This window comes from Fusarium flagelliforme (assembly GCF_020744385.1).
Source record: "Fusarium flagelliforme strain FIESC 12 MPI-CAGE-AA-0113 chromosome Unknown B0J16scaffold_4, whole genome shotgun sequence".
Lineage (NCBI taxonomy): Eukaryota > Fungi > Ascomycota > Sordariomycetes > Hypocreales > Nectriaceae > Fusarium > Fusarium flagelliforme.
This window is the reverse complement of record NW_025763506.1, coordinates 4,835,429-4,855,634: the sequence shown is the minus strand read 5'-3', so window position 1 is coordinate 4,855,634 and position 20,206 is coordinate 4,835,429. Positions and strand designations below refer to the sequence as shown.

The 20,206-nt window shown below is 46.7% G+C and overlaps 7 protein-coding genes across 7 annotated transcripts; 3 read left to right on the top strand and 4 right to left on the bottom strand.

Moving 5' to 3' along the window:
• Positions 1–2: 2 nt before the first annotated feature.
• Positions 3–1,630, bottom strand: B0J16DRAFT_372869 (pectin lyase fold/virulence factor; the record flags this gene model as incomplete). Its single annotated transcript, XM_046130498.1, has 6 exons — positions 3–149; positions 200–301; positions 353–702; positions 750–909; positions 965–1,045; positions 1,103–1,630. 6 exons carry the CDS (start codon positions 1,628–1,630, stop codon positions 3–5), a joined length of 1,368 nt encoding a protein of 455 aa, XP_045983830.1.
• Positions 1,631–2,379: 749 nt separating this feature from the next.
• B0J16DRAFT_400197 (uncharacterized protein) lies at positions 2,380–4,909 on the bottom strand (the record flags this gene model as incomplete). Its single annotated transcript, XM_046132496.1, has 5 exons — positions 2,380–2,978; positions 3,069–4,087; positions 4,141–4,361; positions 4,410–4,763; positions 4,860–4,909. 5 exons carry the CDS (start codon positions 4,907–4,909, stop codon positions 2,382–2,384), a joined length of 2,241 nt encoding a protein of 746 aa, XP_045983829.1.
• Positions 4,910–5,411: 502 nt separating this feature from the next.
• On the bottom strand, positions 5,412–7,408 carry B0J16DRAFT_400191 (heterokaryon incompatibility protein-domain-containing protein; the record flags this gene model as incomplete). The annotated part of the gene is made up of 2 exons (XM_046132495.1): positions 5,412–7,036; positions 7,159–7,408. 2 exons carry the CDS (start codon positions 7,406–7,408, stop codon positions 5,412–5,414), a joined length of 1,875 nt encoding a protein of 624 aa, XP_045983828.1.
• A 316-nt stretch (positions 7,409–7,724) lies between these two features.
• B0J16DRAFT_400187 (uncharacterized protein) lies at positions 7,725–8,714 on the top strand (the record flags this gene model as incomplete). The annotated part of the gene is made up of 2 exons (XM_046132494.1): positions 7,725–8,272; positions 8,321–8,714. 2 exons carry the CDS (start codon positions 7,725–7,727, stop codon positions 8,619–8,621), a joined length of 849 nt encoding a protein of 282 aa, XP_045983827.1. The 3' UTR covers positions 8,622–8,714.
• Positions 8,715–10,245: 1,531 nt separating this feature from the next.
• B0J16DRAFT_252561 (von Willebrand factor type A domain-containing protein) lies at positions 10,246–12,555 on the bottom strand (the record flags this gene model as incomplete). Its single annotated transcript, XM_046123109.1, has 1 exon — positions 10,246–12,555. A coding segment is annotated over one exon (2,310 nt), but the record flags the coding sequence as incomplete, so codon positions are not given.
• A 443-nt stretch (positions 12,556–12,998) lies between these two features.
• Positions 12,999–13,786, top strand: B0J16DRAFT_343352 (uncharacterized protein). The gene is made up of 3 exons (XM_046128022.1): positions 12,999–13,096; positions 13,162–13,435; positions 13,488–13,786. Exons 2-3 carry the CDS (start codon positions 13,266–13,268, stop codon positions 13,762–13,764), a joined length of 447 nt encoding a protein of 148 aa, XP_045983825.1. The 5' UTR covers positions 12,999–13,096; positions 13,162–13,265; the 3' UTR covers positions 13,765–13,786.
• A 394-nt stretch (positions 13,787–14,180) lies between these two features.
• B0J16DRAFT_343339 (peptidase S8/S53 domain-containing protein) lies at positions 14,181–16,467 on the top strand. The gene is made up of 9 exons (XM_046128021.1): positions 14,181–14,423; positions 14,479–14,601; positions 14,654–14,753; positions 14,805–14,953; positions 15,007–15,184; positions 15,257–15,572; positions 15,620–15,959; positions 16,013–16,282; positions 16,340–16,467. Exons 1-8 carry the CDS (start codon positions 14,306–14,308, stop codon positions 16,276–16,278), a joined length of 1,590 nt encoding a protein of 529 aa, XP_045983824.1. The 5' UTR covers positions 14,181–14,305; the 3' UTR covers positions 16,279–16,282; positions 16,340–16,467.
• Positions 16,468–20,206: the final 3,739 nt, after the last annotated feature.

Here is a 20,206-nt window from a genome sequence, read left to right as displayed (position 1 = left end):
GCTTAGCCGTTCGTCGTGTCCCGGTCTGTAGTGGGGTCCTGGCAAGTGATGTCCAAAGTATTGACGTCAAGGTTGTAACAGTCGTAGACAGGTGCCTTCTTGCTAGGCACACCCACGGTGATGTTCTCAGCCACAATGTTGCTGCATCGCTTTTGAAGATGTTAGCCGCGTCACGGTTAAGATCATGTAGAGGACTTACGTCAGGTGCACTGCAGACCAGGGATCCAGCTCGAGGATCGAACTTCTTGGAAACTGTACCCCAGAAGTTCTTCATGGTGATGTCCTCGATAGTCAGGTTGGCCTTCAAATGGTGGTTAGTATTATTTTAATGACACTGATGTGGGAGACATACCGGGAACTGGTTGCAAAGAGTCTGATTCTTTTGACCGTAGCATTGAGTGATGGTGATGGCATTGTCGTTATTCTCGTGGTAGAAACCATCATAGGTGACGTTCCTCACACGACCAAGGCCTCCGCCACCGTTGAGGTTGTCCTGAAAAAGGCTTTCAACACCAGGCCACACCTTGATTCGAGCACCGTCACTGGCATTTGACATGGAGATGTTGTAGATGTACAGATTCTCCACAATGTCGACTTTACCCTTGTACTGGCCCAGGGAGCCGACACTGATACCATGGGAGCCATTGCAGACAAGGTTCTGGACAACTGTGTTGGTGCTGTTTGGTTTGAAGGATACGCAGTCTGCGGTCGTTAGCCTGGGTCAACTGAGTGATTGAAATGGAGATTACCATCGGTGTTGTCAATGTACGAGTTCTGGATCACAACTCGATCGGAACGGTAGGTGTCCCAGCCATCAGAGTTGGCAATCTTGACACCGTCGGTGCTCTTGGCACGGATATCGAGGTCGCTGATGAGCACGTCGGTACTGTTGACGATGATGTTGAACCACTGGTACAAGTAAGCAAACTGGTTTCAGTTTTATCTCAACTAACATTTAACTTACGTTGGGTGAGTTTCGCATTCTCATGTTTGACATGGTAAGTCCATGAGCATCTTCGATGGTCAAGAGAATAGGCCGCATTAACTGCCAGACACCACATGTTAGTCTCCTTCGAAATGTTTGCATGGAGTTGACACTTACAGTCTTGTTGGTTGCAGACTCCTTCCAGTAGGCTTGGCCATGACCATCAAGCACGGACTGCTCATTGCTCAAATCACCGTAAATGTTGATATCCTTACCACCAATCTTCCAGAAAGAAGACATGTTCTGGAAGTCATATTTGAAGCTGTTCTCGGCCCAGTAGTAAGGGTCAGACTTGAAGTGGATCTCTCCGGTGATGACGACGTCGACATGAGACAGCCATGTCAAGTCCAGTGGCGAAGCGATGGTGTAGTTCTTGTCAAGCACAATTGTTCCTCCTTTGTTGCATTTCTTGAAGGCCTTTAGGATGCGAGGGCTGTCATCCGCCTTCTTTCCCTTGGTGGGCTTCACATAGCAAAAGTCCTTGCTAGATCGTGGAGGAGAGTGTGGGAAGGCTTTACCTGTGCCGTAGGGTGTAGCTACGACATGAGGCCTTTTGGGTAGGTCATTGTGAGGCTTAGCATTGGCAGCTACCGATGTCACCAACGCGCAAAGAGCGGCAGCAGAGAGGAAATTGCCGATGTGCATGATCAGGAGGAATGAGGGGTGATGTCAATGCTGGTGGATTTCATTCAGCCTTGCTGATGACAGCTTATATATATCGAGATTTTCAATTGACAGAGGGTTGACTTGAACAGCGATTGCATTGATCTCATTGGTGGAATATACGTACATAATCTTCCGGCTAAATCCGTCGATCTTCCCCATCCAGTCACAACATCAGAAGGAAATCATTTCCTTGTCCAAGTCCATGACATACCCCAGGATCGACTTTCGCAGAACAAACGCGGGGTCACCAATCGGTGTTCATCCTCAATTGGGGCTCCATAGAATTAACTCGCTTTTCCGCGTATCTCGCTCCGATGCCTGCGAATCCCCCCAACCCCCAAACCCGTTGAGCCGGTTTGCCGGCTTGTCATGCGTCACCCCCTCCGAAATGTTCTCACGTGTTGGGGGTCAATCAACTACAGAAGTACAGACTGCACATCGCCTGTTAAAGAAAATCATCGCTTACGGTATGTATAACAGACAAGTCGATTGGTCAAATAGACAACTTCACTTTCCTCAAGACTGTATCCTCTTGGCTGGATTTCGTGTCGTGTTGAGGCTTCTTCTTAGATGGGTGGTGTCTGGACAGGGTATGGATTAGGTTATCATCAAACAGGGCAGTAGACAACATTTACGTTATGCAGCCTTCGTGAAAGTGAATGTTAAGCGATACACCCTATACTCAACACTGCGATAAATAATCAATTCTCAAAACTTTACCTTACACTCTCTAGACCGTTCCGTATGAGACACCAGCCACCGGTTTCATACTACTATCCCTAGAACTGAGGTTATCCCCGACCTTAAGCTGTAAGTCGCCCCGAGCGACCCGGTTGGCAGTACTCGTGTTTGAACCATCTTCCACAAAGTCAACCCAGACTAAAGTCTTGACCGTTTGAAAGGACTCGACACCGACTGAAGTATTGGATAATATGGGTGCAGCAGGTGGATTCGATCTTTGACATAAAACCAGCAGCTCCAAAACGGAGTCCCAAGCATTACTTGTCTGACCCTTCCATATAACAAACACAGCATGTGTAAGCGCAATAGCAGCATAGATCAGTAGCGCTATGTTGGACAACCAATCGAACCATCCCTCACAGGTCATAACATAGCCTCTAAAGATAGCCTTAACCTTCATTGGCCTCAGCCTTCCCGATACATCAAGCTTTTGAAAAGGCTCTTTGGGTCTACCGGCCTGAACCAGCTGCCTAGCGAGGGTCTCACTTTCAACACCGTAGGCGATGTCAATCTTACGGTCATTTGTCGCCAAGCCGCAACGGGATAGTCCTTCGACTATTGCACTCGCGATGACCATTTCGAAAGACTCCCGTTGCGAGAAGTTTATTGGATATTAAATCTTGAGAAGGGCTTCGAGAGTGGTCATCTTTGATCCGATAAAGGGAAGCTGGGATACATCCGCAGGTAATTGATCAGGTATCGTTGGTGAAAGCATATCGTACCAGTTCGTGCTCATCCTTATGGGCCTTAACGTCTCGTTCTTGGGTGGGTCGTAAGGTAAAGAGGCTATTCTAGCTTGAAGCTCTAACTCTGTTTCGACCAGGTTAACAACGCGACCGGTGTAGTACTCATGTGGCATCCAGACCCCCCAAACGCTGGATATAACGGCTTTACTCTTGGCCCAACGTGCGTCAATGGAACAGGCAAGAACGTTGAGATTCAATCCTTCTGCGGGATTCCAGAAGTCCTTTAAAAGTACAACAATGCCAAGAGAGCTATTTGTGCTAGGCCATAGGTCTACCGGAGCGGCAATAATTGACCGGGTGTCGGTAAAGATTGAGTTGTTCAATGGATCGCTTTCTTTGTTGAGTATTCCTCTGTCAGCCAGGTGTCTGGTGATATGTCTAGTCACATTCGATATAACCAAAGCTGGGAACGGTCCCCCGTCAATTGTGGAGTTTGTTTTGATGTAGGAGCTGATCAAGTCAAAATGAGGGAACCCAACAGTGATGTTACCCCCTTCCAAGTCCATTATGCTATGTGGATTGCATAGCACCCTTGCAGCTGGGGCCATGGTCTCTACCTCATATCGCTGTCGTGACGCCAGGATAAGGTATTGAGGCCATGGGTTGAGAAGTGGATGGAAGTTATACAAATACACAAGGGCCTTGAGGTGAAGTCCACGCACGGCATCCAGTAGCACAGCTGTTGCATGATGTGTTGTAAAAGCCCAGGTGTCAGCATCTCGGTGAAGTGCAGGTTTAGAGTAGAGAGCCTTCCGGATAAAGGGATCGCGTAGATCGTTATTGAAGTGGTCGCCGTGCAAACGCCAGAGGTTCTCGAAGTGACTAAATAAGGTCTTGAAACCAGTTGAGGGGCATCTTGGGTTAACGAATGGATCTGCACCTTCTGTGCAATTGATGTCTTGGTAGTAACTCGCCGTAAGGTTTGTGGGCCATAGATACTCATCATTTCCTGATTCAACTTTTAGTAACTCTGTTCTCATGCTTCGAAGGAGAAATACGCACCTATTAGCCAATGAACCCCGCCTCCGACCTCCCAGTCTTTGACACGGGGGATCATGAGAACAGCCGTTGCTGGGGCTGCCACAAGTGCAAGCAAAGATCCAACCAGGAGTAACACAATAAGCCCATATCTTCTGGCTTTTGTGCTAAGATCGTTCGGAGAGTTACTCATCTGCTTCCAGCTCCGCCATACTCCTCCCAGAAACTCAGGCGAGAAGACGTATCTCACTAGTTAGTTGAAGATAATTCGGCTGAGCTATTTGAGAACTCACGAGATGGAAGAGAACGAGAAGCCGGAAACAAGCAGGCCGAGAGGTAAACCCGGGCCAAAGATAATCTCCGACCTCAACGCATGGAAGATGACAGTACTGAGACTCGCTACTATAAGAAGTTCCTGGACCTTCGTCGCAACTTGTAATGCCCCGAGTTTCGATTCATCATCGTTCTGAGCACCATGAAGTTCCCCACCGACAAAGAATCCAACGAAATTTAAAGCGCTCAGTCCAATAGTCAGTAAAGCTGGGACGACATGAACAGCGCACCGCGCTAGTGCAATCCATCGAGAGTTCTTTATAAGCACTTTAGGCTTCTCGTCCGCATTAAGTTTGAGAAGGAAAGAAATGATTCTAAGACCGATGGCCCTCAGAAAAGTGTTCAGCACATCTTTCCAAAGTTCCAGCCGTTTGTGTATCCAAGGCTTCAGGGTCTTGGACGGTTTAGACTTTGTGCCGGCGATAGGGCGGCCATTTGCCAGACCTTGCTGAGACGACATATCGTTGAAGTGTACCAGATAAAGCTAGACGTGGTGGCTTCAACTGGTAAGTGAATTTAAAGTTTATGTCTTGATTAGCACGGAAAAGTGGGAAGATGGCCTCATGTCTTGCTGCTGCGGCTGACTTCTCAAAATCAGGCTCGGAGCCTGATCTTACTTAGTTGGTCCTTAGCCTGCGGCGAAGTTGAAAATGCAAGATCATCCAAGAAGGTGGTTAGTTGCTATGAGAGTAAGCAGCCACACCACTAGCGCGGATCGAGACGCGTCGACTGCTTTCAACCTTCATTTTTAGCAGAGCCCCTAAAGGCTTCGCGATCAACGTTGACCCTGTATCGCGATACTTGAATAGTTAAGATGAAACTCTGCCGATCAGCCACTAAGACAGAAGGTAAGGTGTGTAAATCCCCTGTTTGTCCCGTCCGCCTATTGTGTAAACTATCAATTACAGGACGGAGTTGCTTTTTTCTTGTTTCTTTTTAAGAAGATATGTATTCGTGTTAGCTTAAACCAGTAATATTGTACAAGTAGGTAAGTCATCAAGCAGCTCTTTTACGCAAAGAGTATCTTTACGTATCTGGGCTTCCATCTCATAATAGTCACGGCTGTATGTATCCCCCAATTGGCGTCCCATAGATGGGTGACTTATCTGAACATATCCAATTCGTTCATAGCATTCGCTGCCAGGTCTCAACTGGACATGAATAGCGACAAAGACGTCAGATGTGCTGACGCCTATGGGGACAATGAAACCAGATGGGTCAGGCCCAGAGCGTTCTGCAGGCGAACCAGATGGGAGGCAGTCGACTTTATAGTCATAAAGATAGAGTTGATCCACCCGTATAACATCGCTATGGCTCGGATCAGCTGCGACGCTTCGGCCCCTGGTAAACAGGTTTGCATCTATAAGAGGCGCTCGTATGGTGATAGTAGCTTCTGAAGACTCGCCTAAATGGCTTGGACCAATGGTGACGAATCGAACTTCCTCCACCCGCACGGAGTCAAGAGTTGAATCGATACAGTCAGCCCACATAACCTGACAGTCAACTGAGGCCCAAGACCACGAGGGAAAGGTAGAAGTTCTTTGTCTTCCAGGTACTGGACTCGGCCAGACAAACCAAAGTAGGTCGAACAACAGAGTCTTCTCCCACAGGCCAGCCAGATACCGGTCATCAGGCCGCATAGTCTGCATCCGTTTGGTGAGACCGGCTAAAGCAGGCATTTTGTCGCTTTGGAAGGTCAATTGTAGGCGTGAATACTCCTGAACAGTGCAATACCATAGGTGTCTGGGGTCATTCTGGAGAGCTGTAGAAGTTACACTCTGTTGTTGCATTGTGCAGAATTTGCTGCTATCACCAAAATCGCTGTCATTGCTTCCGCTTTCGCTTCTCTGTACTTCGTGACATCGCCATATTACTTCATTGGCACAGAAGTGTAGTACTCTCTGGGATAGCCTCATCTCTTGGTAGATCCAAGCGCGGTTCAGCAAAGGCCAGTCGGTGCTTGAATTCAGCTGACCTCGATTCAAAGGAAATGAGGTGGGCTTCTGACGGACGTAGATACCCTGGTAGCCAGGTACCGGCTTCGATAAATACTTCTCTTCGCATTCTGCAAAGCAACCTCCAGAACCATTCTTGGATTTGGTTGCAGCGATTGTAATGAATGAATTCTCATAAATATCGGCCATTTTTGAAGCTTGGTCCTTCCAGTCGTCACTGCTGTCCTGGATGATGCATAACGAGTCTATCCATAGGTAGAGAATCCCTAAACAGCGACAAATAGTTATAGCATTTCGAAAGGTCGTTGTGAGTTGATCCCAGGGGACATTTGTCGTAAAGTCATTTAAGTTATCTGTTGTCGTCCTGGCCACGTCTGTGTTGAATCCCCAGCAATGGCTCAAACACGCATAGCGTGCGGGCTGAATCTCTTCTCGGAGAACCACAGTTGAGCCGTAAAGGTCAAGTAATCTTTTTGGGTACACAGCCGGACGATGGACATGCTGGCATGCTCTATGCGTAGTAGTACATTCCTTGATCCAAGACTGAATCGTTGCAATGGTGGTTTCCGAGTGCGTTGCTCCAGGTATATGATTCCTTACTCGGTAAATGTGAGGATAACGGCCCTTTACAACTGTAGGGTTGACTTTTAGTACCACAGCAACAATTAGGAATATGAGAACGGGGAAGGGAAGGCATGGTCAAACTACCCAACAGCGACGTCACTGGTGCATAGAAAGATTCGAAATAACTTACCATTTTGAGTAAATGTATCTAAACTGATACACCCGTTTCGCATGGGTAGTTCGCAGTAATAGTTCTGCCATACCCGGACTTTTAAAATGTCCGAAATGGGGACTTCAACTGCACCCGTTCTGATGCATTCAGACACAAAGGAACACCTCGGGCAATTGGTTCCTGCACCTTGAGCCATTTCATCATAGGTGCAATCATAATATTTGATCTCAAACGAGTTGATAGGTAATTTGCAAGCGACACAGTTCATGATAGTGTGAGTGAAGGCGTAAACGAGAGGTGTTTCGTCTATATTATAGGTAGCTTATCTGTATTGTCAGTACTGCGGGGTTTGTTCAAAGTTTGTAGTTGCTGGAATGGTAGTGCACTGTGCGACTGAGACATCAAGTCTAGTGATATGCATTCAAGAAGGAGGTTGGCTACCAGGGAGGGTAAGCAGCCACACGACTAGCGCCGAGTCGAGGATTCCAAGCCTCAATTACAGCATAGACCCATAGAGGCCTAACGACTGGCATTTAATCATCCTCAAAAGCCATTTTCTCCTCCTCAAGTTCCTAACGCAAAAAATGGAGAAAGTCTGGTTCAAGCTTCGTCAAACCGATCATTACCCTCCTTCAGAGGATATCATTCTTCTCGGCGACGGAGATGATTCGCAAGCGTCAATATGTCTCGGGCATTTTATTTCAGACCTCAAACGTCTCGACTTTCCTCTCAACCGTGATTCAGTATTGCCCTTCCATCGACGCATGACGGTGCGTCGAAACTCTGTTCTTCAATTCACTTGGGACGACAGCAAGAACACCGCCCCGGGAATCAATCTCGCTGCTAGTGCACCCGTACTGGCCGCTGCTGGAATGACTGTAGGAGCAAGTCTACAGACTACCTTCATGCGAACAGTTGCAGACCATGAGTCGTATGATCGTCTTGACACGTATACTGTGCAACCAAGGGAAGACTATATTGGAAAATGTCTGCAGCAGGAAAAGTTGAAACAACATGTTGATGGCAAGGCCTTCTGGTCCATGTTCATGATCACAGGCATCAAGGTCGCTCGTGCCGGGAAGAGAGAAATGGAAGAGGGAAAGGGTACAACCGTTGATGTTGGGCCGAACGTGTAAGTTCTGACTTAAAATCTGGATACGTGGAGCTAACATATTATCAGCGAAATCCCCGGTATAGCTACTTTCACAGCTACTGCGAACCTCAATCGTGAAGCCTCACAAAAGTCGTCTGGAACCTACACAGGTGACTTCATTTGGGCTATTCGACTTGCCAAAGTTCATAAGGGACTATTGATGAGACATTGGTCGGTCGCTGTGCATACCGAGCGAGCCACGTTCAACAGTGAGGAAGGTGACGCGGATATCGAGGGTGCTTTGAAGGAGGAAGGACTAGAGGGTTTCCAGATTTTTGATGACAGCGAGCTGGATGAGGCTATCGTGTTGGACAAAAGTATCATTTGATGGCTAGCATCGGGTCTTCTGCAGTGTCGATTTTTTATTGTGTAAATCTGAGTGCAATGAGCTTCAACTATTTAAACCGAATTACGTGGTCACGTCTTGTTCGCCACCCTAAACATCGGAGAATACCAAGATACAAACTACCAACTCAAGCCGAAGTCCCTTCCCTAGGACAAACCATATGTCCATGCTCTTTCTGATGCTTCCAAAAGTCATTCCAATCCCTAAAAGCATGGTGCGTGCCAAATTCATGGTCAAACAGACAAAAGAATGCCCGTAAAGGTTGCCATCGGACATCACACACTGGGCAGGTTGCCATGCTAGTTAATCCTCTACCCTGCTCTTCTTCTCCAGTCGCAGCTTTGTAATGTTGATGCATCATCGAACTGGTAAGAGTTTCTTCCAAGAGCTCCAAGTTGTCTCGTCCTATGACTTCCGCAATAGCATCTTGTGCCCTTTCCATCATCAGATCCCAGACATCCTCGGTCAGAGCCAGATGTGTCTGATAGGTCTTGATAATCATCATTGAGTCGATGATTTGGATGCAGAGGATTCGTTCCATTCCTTGATCGTGCAGTATCTTACTCAGCTTCAAGGCCAGTACGAATCTCGTGTTAGGGCAGAAATGAAGGTGCAATATGTTTCTGGCCTCCTCGGGTAGTTCGAATAGCCCTTGTCCATTCTGATACTCAACGGCGATCTCCCAGTTGAGAGGGTTCATAGTATGGGGGGTATCCTGTAATTGCTGGGTAACACTTCCTTCCCTGCTTCTGTCGGGGGCGGGGGAATCCACTGAGTTCAAGATTTGCGGTCCCAATGGCTCTGGTAACCCTTCGTAGAATAGGGCTTCCTCGTCAGGCTCTGGGGTTCTGGGGCTTGCGAAATAGTCGGCAGAGTTGTACAAGTATTCGTGAATTCCATCTTCCTTCTCAGGCTTCGACATTGGACGGTCTTTGGCGAGAACGATCTCAAACTCTCCGGTCATGTCACATCCCTGGTCAAAAAGCATTAGATTACCTGGACTGGCGTCCACCTCAGGTTCCGGGGGTCTCTCCTTTGCCGGTTCTTTTTCAGTTTCGATGCCGGGATCAGGATATACCTGTGCCGGAAGGCCTGCAGAACTGCGTGAGTACTTATAACGGTTGGCTTCCTTGAAATAATCCTCGTTAGCCGACATGGGTTTATCCATGACAGCACTTCCTTCACCAGTATACGATTCTGAGGCTGCCATGAACAGTGGCTGATAATCTCCATCATTAGGCAATTGAACTTGTAGCTTCGGCCTCTCTTTATACAACGTCTCGTTTATGGTATTGTCACGATCCAATCCATATGGGGGAGTCCAAATCCCTGCCGGTGCCGTCGGCGGCTGACCCAGGCTTGCATCGTGCGCACTAGAAGGTGCGCCCACCTGTATGTTATCTCCATTTTGATGAGCTGCCAACATTTTCTGATGATATCTTCCACGGACAGATGCCGGTCTATCTGACGTTACCCAGTCACCAAAATGTGAATCGCCTACAGTCTCGGGGGGTACAGTGACAAAAGCTCGAGAGTTGTCGACGTATCCTGGCTTGCCAACATGGACTCCATGATAGTCGTTTGAGAACATATCGTGATCTGGTTCTGAATCATCTTCGGTCTTTGCATCGAGAAGGTCGCTGATATCGATACCATCCATCAATGCTTTGTAGTGCTCCATCAAATTACCCTTGCTATTTGTTGGCTCGTCATGAGGTAGAGCTACAAAGCTGGTCCATTTGCTGGTAATGGAGTACCTGGTACCGATAGTCTGGGCATTCTCTTCCGCGAGGCGTGAGCTAGAGAGTTTTGAGCTAGAGGGTCCTCTTTTGAACCTTTCTTCTAGGTCCATCAGTACGGCCTTCGCTGCCAGCTGATGCATAGTTCCATCATTGATCCTGGCTAGCTTTACTGGAAGCTTGTATATTTTCTTCTTCGCTCCGTGCGTTGTTGTAGTGATTGCGACCTCGCTTGGTAGCATTCCACTACTCTTGACATCGATCAGGAAGAAGATGGAATTGAACCTGAATGGATGAAGACCGGCGATGGCTGAAGGAGCTTGAAAGTAAGGCACTCGTTGTGCAACCGAAGTATTATCGTTGAGTTTATAGTCGATCAGGCTCCTCTGCTCAAACTGGTCCCCAATGTCAATCTCACAATCCCACGTGTCAGGCTCCAGGGCTGATTTGGTTAGCCTGTTTAGCCTCGCATGCCATTTTGGATTCTGGGCGGTATCAACGACATCACCGAAGCCTCCTCCTAGTTCAGCAATACTCTCGATCAAGCTTCGCGGTACCTCATCGCCGATGCCTAGAGAAAAGAACCGGATTCTGTTTTGCAGTTCCTGTCGTGTTCTCCAAATGAACTCCATCGGCTCTTTGGGATCCAATTCTCCATCTGTAAGAACGACGATCTGTGTGGATTTGCTATCATGCAGCCGACGTTGGACAGTGGACTTTAACGCCCGAAGAAGATCCGTACCTCCCTTATCGGCCTCGATTGTAGAGATAAACTCATTGGCTTCCATGACATTGTCAGGTGTGTGCTGTCTTGACTGCTCCCACATTCCCCACGGCTCGGAGCCCCAAGAAATTATATTGAAAGAGCAAGTTTTAGGAAGGCCTGCGAGGACCAAATGCATTGCCTCGCGAAGTACATCAATCTTTGTATGACCACAGGCATTAGCTGCTCGAGTAAAGCCGAAGACGAAGTCGTCGTTGGCTACCAAGTCGTTCATTGACGCTGATTGGTCCAACAGAAAAAGAATCTCCCCAGAGAATGACTGAGGGATGATGGCATTCCTGAATAACTCATTCGGCCGAATGCTCACCATCATAGCAGCAAGCCCTGACTCGTCCGGCGGAGACATAATCGCCCGAGATTCCATCTCATGGCCCTTCTGCATGGGGACAACAAACACGAAGTCCTTTTTCAAAACTGGCGGTTTTGAATGGTGATCCCAGAAATAATATTCATTGACGGGATGCTCCCCATTCGACCTTTGCGGAGATTCCATCATCTTGGTCCCATGGTAGGCTACACGGTATCCCGATTCTTCAAGAGAGCCCTCAGGAGTTATGTGGCCATCTTTCAAAATATGGATCTCGATATCGAGCTTGCCTTGAGGAAGTTCCAGTGGTAGTTCTCCTGCCGACTTAGGGTCGTTGTAACGCGGTGCGATAGATGTAGGAATGATCAGTCCTATTCCCTCTGAAACTTTGCCTTCCATCATAGCTACCCTCAGCTCTTGGATATACACGATCTTGATCTCGACGATGGTCATTGGAGGAATATTTCCCAGCGAGGTCTCGAATATATCTGGTGTATGCTCTTCCAGGAGGGCCGCCGCTTTGCTTTGATCGCGTATCGCCTCCTTGTAGTCTTTGCGCGCTTGTTCCTTGGGTTTGACCACACCTCGTAAGCGTCGTTCGTCACCGATGGTACATTCGAATGCTGTGACAACAGACCCATCATATAGGGGGAATGTGTGTCTCGCTTCTCTGATGGTCATTTCAGAAGGGTTGTGGAAACTCTGTTTGAGCGTCATATGTGCCAGTGTTCCTTCGACTGTGGCCGTCAATGACACTTTGAGTACAGGGAGACATAAAGTCTCCTTCTCTTGCTTCGAGATATTAGGGTCCATTGGGCGGGTTGATGAGCCATAGGAAGAAGAGCCAACGAATTGAGCAAACATGGCGAATGGTTTCTGTTGATCTGTGGCAGGACTGAAATCAAGGGCCACCTCCTCGTCTACTAGCCTACTCCCACTGCCAGGAGCGACATTCCTAACATAGTTCACCCTTCGCCTTTTGGGACGTCGAGTGAGTTCATCATGCGGAACCCGTACTAGGTCGTCTGGAGCTGAGAAGAGTACGCCGGACTTGAGTCGTCTCGTCGGTACATGGCGGCTAGACATGATCATTCATGAATTATCTGAACTCTGCGGGCTTCGCAATAGTGAATCGGCAGCTGGAAGATCTGGTTTTAACTACTTTGCCTGGAGATACTGGGGTTCTTTTATCGTTCTGGTTCTCAAAACGTCAGGGTTGGATGGAATGTCTACTAAAGACCGTCTCATGCCAGTGACCTGCCTTGGGACTCGCCTTTCTGCCTTGTCGCGTCATTAGACGCACAGCCTACTGAGGATTTCCCGGTTTTTTCTCAGCTCTACGCCACTGCATATTTTATTGATCGGCTGTTGGTCTAGAGTCAGCCACGGCGCTCAGTGGTGGTCAGCACAGCCTAGTCAAGGCTCCGTATCGCAACGGAGGAATATTCTCCCGTGTGAGGGCGGAGGATCGCAACACTCACTTCATGGTCATCTGACACGGCCACTCACTCAGCATTTACCGTCCATCAGTTGAAGAACAGACCTATGCACAGCATACGACAAAACGGCAAATTATGGATCAATCGCGGCTGCAGGAATTCACAGCTCTCGCTGGCAGCCTCATGAGGTCCGCACTCTGGCTTGTAGATAGACAGCAAGATGACGAAAGAATGACTGTCTCACGTATCACAGGTCAACTCTGGTTCCTCAAAGACAGATTGGATAGCTTTCCACGTCAAAGCAGCATTGACAGATGCTCCCCTCTGGCGCTCCGACTCGAAACTTGTGGGAACGCAATGGTCGCAATCAAGAACCTCCTCGACAGCTTAACAAGCCAATGCGACAACGTGCCGAATCATTTCGAACTCCTGACGAAGGAGTGGCGGGATAAACTAGAGGTTGCGTTCGAAGGTTTGAAACGTTCTGCGAACTCGCTGTCACTGGCGATAGACGCGGGCCTGTATGCGTAAGTGATTACTGAGAACACACGTCTAGATGTTTTCTAAAGCTTCAGACAGAGGAAACGAATCCGAAACCAGGCAAACCGAAGTTATCACGAGTCTCGATCAATTAGTAGAGCATATCAGAAGTGCTGCAGGTCAAATATCCCTACCTAACCAGCCTTGTACTGCTGTTTCGCTAAGCTTTATTGTGAGCGAGATTAACTCTGCCAACTTGACTAGCTGTAGGGTTGTCTGCCCGAGAGCTTACTTCTCCGAAAGATCAGATATGGAGTTCCAGTGTCGCTGTCGCGGGGCACCTCATGAATCTTTGCTCTGCTACAGGAGTATGTAACATGACGCTCATTGAATCTAACCAAAAAACTATACAAAGAGATAACAATGTCTCCAGGGCGATCCAGGAAATGCTTCCTTAGAGAGGAGATATGCCTCGATGGCCGTCGAAATTGGACCATGGTCTTGCTCAAGTCTCACAGGCCAATAGTCGTGAAGCTTTCCGATATCCCCTCTTTCTGTAAGAACAGGGCCCTTCGCCCAGGGTAGCCCGAGCAACGACTGAGAGTTGATAGGCCTTTCTCGCATCGAAAGTATGGCAGTGTCGAGCCACCTGGAAGTCCTGAAGGATGGCCCAAAGTCCTCAAACAATCTGGATAGTATTGGAATCCCTGCCACGGACGGCACCCAGTTTACCCGTTTAGAGTGGACCGTAACGTGAGTTTGATGCGCAGTCTCGTGGAGACAGGTTTAGCCAGCTCAATCACTCCTGCACAGGTACTAACGGGTTATACAGCGACCTTGACTTCCCTGCGACTAAAATACGCAGCGTCACTGCCGATTCAGCCGGAATTATAAGAACACTCTGCAACCCATCTAGAATGATGCTCAAACACTATCGGATGATGCCTAAGCTTCAGACTATCATAACCCTTCCCGAGCCTTATCTACGGCTTGTGTTGGGGGGCTCTTCTCTAACGCAAAGCAAGGAAATTCTTGGTACTTCTTGAAATCATCTACCATCATTGCCTTTTACTAACCGAGGACATTGTAGTAACGGAACAAACACTGATTTGTCATGAGACAAACCCTCTCGGAAAGCTCTTTGTGACCTTAATAGATGCGGTCGTAGGCGAAGAGCCGTCTAAGGTGAATTTTGGTTTCGACCTTCGTCAAGGTACGCCTTGAAACCCATCCCATACACAGCCTTCTCGTAACATCCACTGTAGATGCTGAGATTTTCGCACGTTACGTTACGATCGCTCAAGAGAGATTACGAGAATACTTTTTTTTAGGTCCAATGCACGGCGAACAGCTTATATATTCACGGTAGGATGTATAAATAGCATATATCTCCATACTTGTCGCTGATTCAGATAGCGAATACATTGACACCACCACAGCACAACAAGCAGGTTCAGAGCACTTTATGCTTATCGCACGGTCTTCTGAAGACCACACGAAGCGCGAATACCGTGTGATAATATCAAAGGACAAGAAGAGGCGGAGGCATTATATCTGCTTCAAAGGTACGAACTTTCTAATATGATATTGTTGAAGTTATGTCTCTGATCCCGGACAGTCAAGGGCGATATTGCAGACGTTGCCTGGAGAGGTCTGCTTGAATCCCTGGAAGATATAGAAATATGGGTAGCCGATTACGATCAAAATGGGAGACTCGTTGCTTCCCTAACTACCTGGGAGGGTCTTACCAAGAGGCAGACGACGGCGTCAAATGGGAGAGCTACGTTCGTTAAAGGGTCAGTACATATGTGTGATACAAGCGCTAGACCACCATGTTCTCCACATGGAAAGCTGACAATTCTTAACAGCGGACACGAACGTACGGCCGATGACTGGCTAGGAGAGATTTACAAGTTGATAGAAGTAATGAAGGGAGACAGTAACGATCGATACGAACGGGTTAAGATCGCCATTATTGACTCGGGGCTGAACGACACTGCGAAGATGGCCCAGAACACGATAGTGTACAAAGATTTCACTAACGAGACACGCAATGATTCATGGCACGGCACATGTTGCGCCAAGATCATTTCTGACATTTACGAGGAAGCGGAACTCTTCATTGCCAGGATATTCGAAAGGGAACACGCTAATGACAGAGATGGACCAATCCGAATGGCTCAGGTCTGTGGAACGCTCATCAAATCTTTTCTTACTAACCTTTCTCTCAGGCAATCGATTGGGCCATCAGTCCACCAAACTGCGTTGACATAATCAGCATCTCCGGCGGCTTCCGTCACTACTCGAAAGAACTGGACGAGGCAACGACTAGGGCCAAGGCTGCCGGCGTCCTTGTCGTAGCTGCTGCCGCGAACTGGCAAAATATCGGCCCTGTTGCATTCCCTGCACGGCACAACCTTACCACCATGTGCATCTACTCGACCAACTTGGGGAATCAGAGCTCAGGCTTTAATCCCGAACCTAGGGACGACACATCCAGATTTGCCATCCTCGGCGAAGGGTTCCAGCATCCAGACCAGAGGAGAAATGAGCAAATGAGCGGGACTTCAAGTGAGTCAAAGTACCAGTGGAAGGGCTTTTGCACATGCTAACTCTGTCTGTAGTGGCTACCGCTGTTGCAGCCGGCCTAGCGGCTAGCATCATAGACTTCTCCCGTCAGGCGGACAACAAATCATACATCCCCAGAGCGCAGGATGTCGGCAAGCTTTCAGGTATGCTGTCGATCTTCGGTGCCATATCTAATCGTGTCGGACCTCTGAAATATGTGGACCCATTGGAGCTATTGCCATCGGATCATGGATCAAACAGGAAAAGGGATCGTCAGAGAGTCAGAGAGATATTGTCGCAAGCAATGGAAAGGGCAAACTAGACGGCCTGTCTCACTCAATTGATATTATGCATCATGCCGAATATTGGGATTGTTTTCAGTACCGTAGAATCCCATATGATTGTGACGCCCTGTGGGATCAAGCCGTGGGAAGAATATCACCCGATAGATTTGCTGAAGTAGATGACGGCCAAAACGCTGATAAATCCGTCTTGAGCTAGGGATGCTAAGTGGTATCTTGCAGAATGGTCTCTACGAAGAGTGATTATTTCTTTGAGTTTCCATAGTCGGCTTCCTGTCTCTTGATGTTAGGCTATTAGAAATCGAAGCGGCCAAGAGCCTATAAGATGGAGGAGTGATTGAGACAGTCTATGCCGTTTTGGAATGCTGCTTATCCGCTTCTTTTTTGGTGCACCAAGCCTCAGTGGGGTCTGTCTTGCTTTCAACAGATACAATAGGCTAGTTGGATCGCGATGGACCGGTCTAGAACCTCGGCTGGCGAACAACATCTCGTCTGTGGAGACATTCACTGTTACACAAGCTTTTGAGGCCTTCCACGGCCAGTAACAGTTCCGCCCGCATTCTTGCGCCAAGGAGAAAAGGAAAGCAGGCCGGCTAATTTCTCGACGGACAACGTTCCCTCCTCACTTTCAGCTCGTTTCTGCAAACTGGATCCTCGTCACCTACCAGTGTAGATAGCCTGCCGCAACGGATAAAAGCCGGCAGCGCTTGTGGAGTTAGTCATCTCAGTACTTGGCAGGATATGAACAGGGAATAACGATGAGCGATACAGACTCCACCCTTCTCAACCAATTATATGGAAGGGCAGTTGCATAGGTCTGCATAAGTCTGCACAAGCTTTCACAAGTGGGAACACGCGAGTTTTAGCGTTGCCCAACGTTGCAGTCGATACACTGGTGACAGTTCTGTTTGTACTTTGATTCGCATATGATGACCATGGCCTCGATCCAGGCTTTTGATAGTTTACAGCGTCTGGTAAACTCAAGGTATACATATCATACTATCGAAAGGTTTTTTCATGCAAAATGGGATCTAAAGAAGGACTTTTCACCAACATCAAGATATGACCACCCTACCCTATAGCGTTTAGAAGGAACTTAACGTGATCCACATTCTCGTCAGTATGCACGGCCTTGATGCTGGCTATGAAAGATACTGTATAAGGGACTTGTTACGACCCAGAATGACCGTTCTGCATGTACCTATAATTTCCTTACGTTACTACTAATAACAGCAGGACTGAAAGCGTCTATTTTGGTCCTAACCTTGACAACTAATTAACGGTGGACCGATGAGTCTAATATCGGTCCTTACTAATCTAATTAATTAATGCTGGACTGAAACCACGCATACTGGTCTAGGACCGAAACACTAATCTTCGGTCTACAAGGATATATGTTTACTACTGTTTACTTGTGTACCTTAGCATAGTATAAATACTCTATATTCTTTAGCTTAGATAGAAACCTTTAGCTTGATAGCTATTAATAAGACTTCTTTACCTGAATACGCCTAACCTGCTCTATTTACTATTAAGAGATGTGATACTTTGCCCTGCTTAGTATAAACGCCCTGCGACTCTGCAAACATAAACTAGTATGGACTAGTTTACTTGTTTGGAACCTAACCTGTTATACGTTGATAGCTCTTGTTTAGACTGTACTGCGTTAAACGACTGAGTAATATTATACTGTTAAGATGACTAGTAATACTGGACCTGCACCCTCTTACACTGGAGCTGCACCTAGCATGGCTGAACTTATGGCTGAGATACAGTAGATGCGTAGTACTATTAATACCCTCCGCGCTTGTATTAACGAACAGCCTGCGGTTACTCTGCAAGCCCTGCCTGCACTACAACTTAAAAGGGACTTAGGCGAAGCACTTAAACCCCCTAAGCTGGAACCCTTTACAGGCAAAGCAGTAGATGTTATACTATTCCTTACCTGAATGAAAGGATATTTCTAGATGTATAAGAATCGGCTTGATACTAGCTAGAAGAAGATTATTTACACTGCAGTACTGATCTAGGGAGATGCTAAAGACTGGTTTGAACTAATCCTTAGGGATTACCTTGAATACGAGGATAATGAGAACCTTTAGGACTAGGAAACCTAGAATATCTTCTCTAACTGGGATAATTTTGAATAAGCCCTTAAAGATAATTTTGGAGTAGTTAACGAAGAATGACAGGTAGTAGCTGAACTGCTTATGCTGAAGTAAAATAAAGCCTGTGCTATCTACTCTGTACGATTCCGATAACTTGCATCTAAGACTGAATGGGATGATGAAGCCCTTATAGAAATCTATTACCGAGGTCTTAAGGAAGAAGTTAAGGATGAACTTTACCTTGCAGATAGACCTAATAATCTTACCACGTACATTACGATGGCTGTTAAGATTGACGAAAGATAGTATGAATGCAGATGAGAGAAGGCTAACTCTATTTGCAAAGGAAGCGACTTTAACCCTTATTACCCTAGCTAACAAAGAAATAGCAATTAGGGTAACTCTTGGCACTAAGGAAACCGATGAGGCAATTAACAAGGAAATACCTTGTACGGTATGCAACCAGGCCCTATAGTACTAGGAGCTATGCAGTAAGCACTACGGCAACAATGAGATATGTCTAAATGTAAGTGCTATAATTGTAATTAATTCGGATATATGGCAAGACAGTGCCTGTAACTACGGAAACCTAGAGACCTAAACCAAGGTAGGCCCTAAGCACTAGGTATAACTAACCTACAGATGGCTTAATGTACGTAGATATTGGGAATGTGCTGCATGGGCTATGACATGGCCACTACAATAGGCATGCGATTGGACTTGGGAACCTAGACTGAATGGGCTACTTATCCAGATAGCTCTGCAAATGAACCTAAAGATCCCTTTGAAAGTTACTAGGAAGTAATGTATAAATACTACCCTGACGGAAAGAAACCGGACTTGGGATATAATGTACTGAAGGATCCTGAGTATATTGCGGAATAAGAAAGAAAGAAGAAGTTGCATAATGACTATATGAGAGAATGAAAGAAGTGTGACCCGGAATTTAAGGAATGATGTAAGTAAACTGAGAAAAGAAGTAGATAGAAAAGACTTGGAGAAACCTAAATACTGGGAATGATGCGTATGCCTGCAAAAACCGAACTAGTACTAATCTACGATGGGTGCTACGATTTGGAAGAAGACCCTGAAAATGAAGAAGGATGAAGAATTGTTGCTTACGAAGAAGTACTAAGGGGATATGATGCAACTATGGAACGACCCTTACTAGGAACCCCCGTTTAACTATGACTATTGGCATAAAGCCTAGCTACAAGAACTGTACAGGAAATTGACGATATCCCTGTATGAACCAAGCTTTAATAGAAGGAAGAATTGGTGCTAGTAGAATGAGATGTAGTATACTGAAGCTAACTTAGGTGATAATAGTACGCCTGAAGTATGGGATATAGAGGAGGAGCTGTACGAGCGACGGTATGAAGCCTCTGCAAATAAGACGAAATAATTAAGAATGAATGGAAGAAGCCCTATTAACCCCTGTACGATGAGGGAGGAAGGAGAATGTTTAATAGCCCTAAGGATAAGTATATCTAAAACTCTAAGGAATACTGTAATACTTCTACGGTGGAAAACCTCTACATTTAAGTATACTATATAGCAGAAGTAATGAACCCTTTACACTAAGAACTAAAGTTTGATGCTAAAGACGATGTTTAAATACTACTTATAAATAAGAAATACAAGGAAATCTTATAGGTATTATGCAAGTACTATTGGTGTAAGACTTACCTTGAAGCTAAGAAAGATAATAACTATTTTCTAGTTATAATTCTAGGAATGCTAAATGATAGACCCTATACGCCTAAAGAAATAAAGGGATACCTAATATACACTTGGTACGAAGGTATTGGAGTAGCAGAGTTACGATTTAACCTAGCCT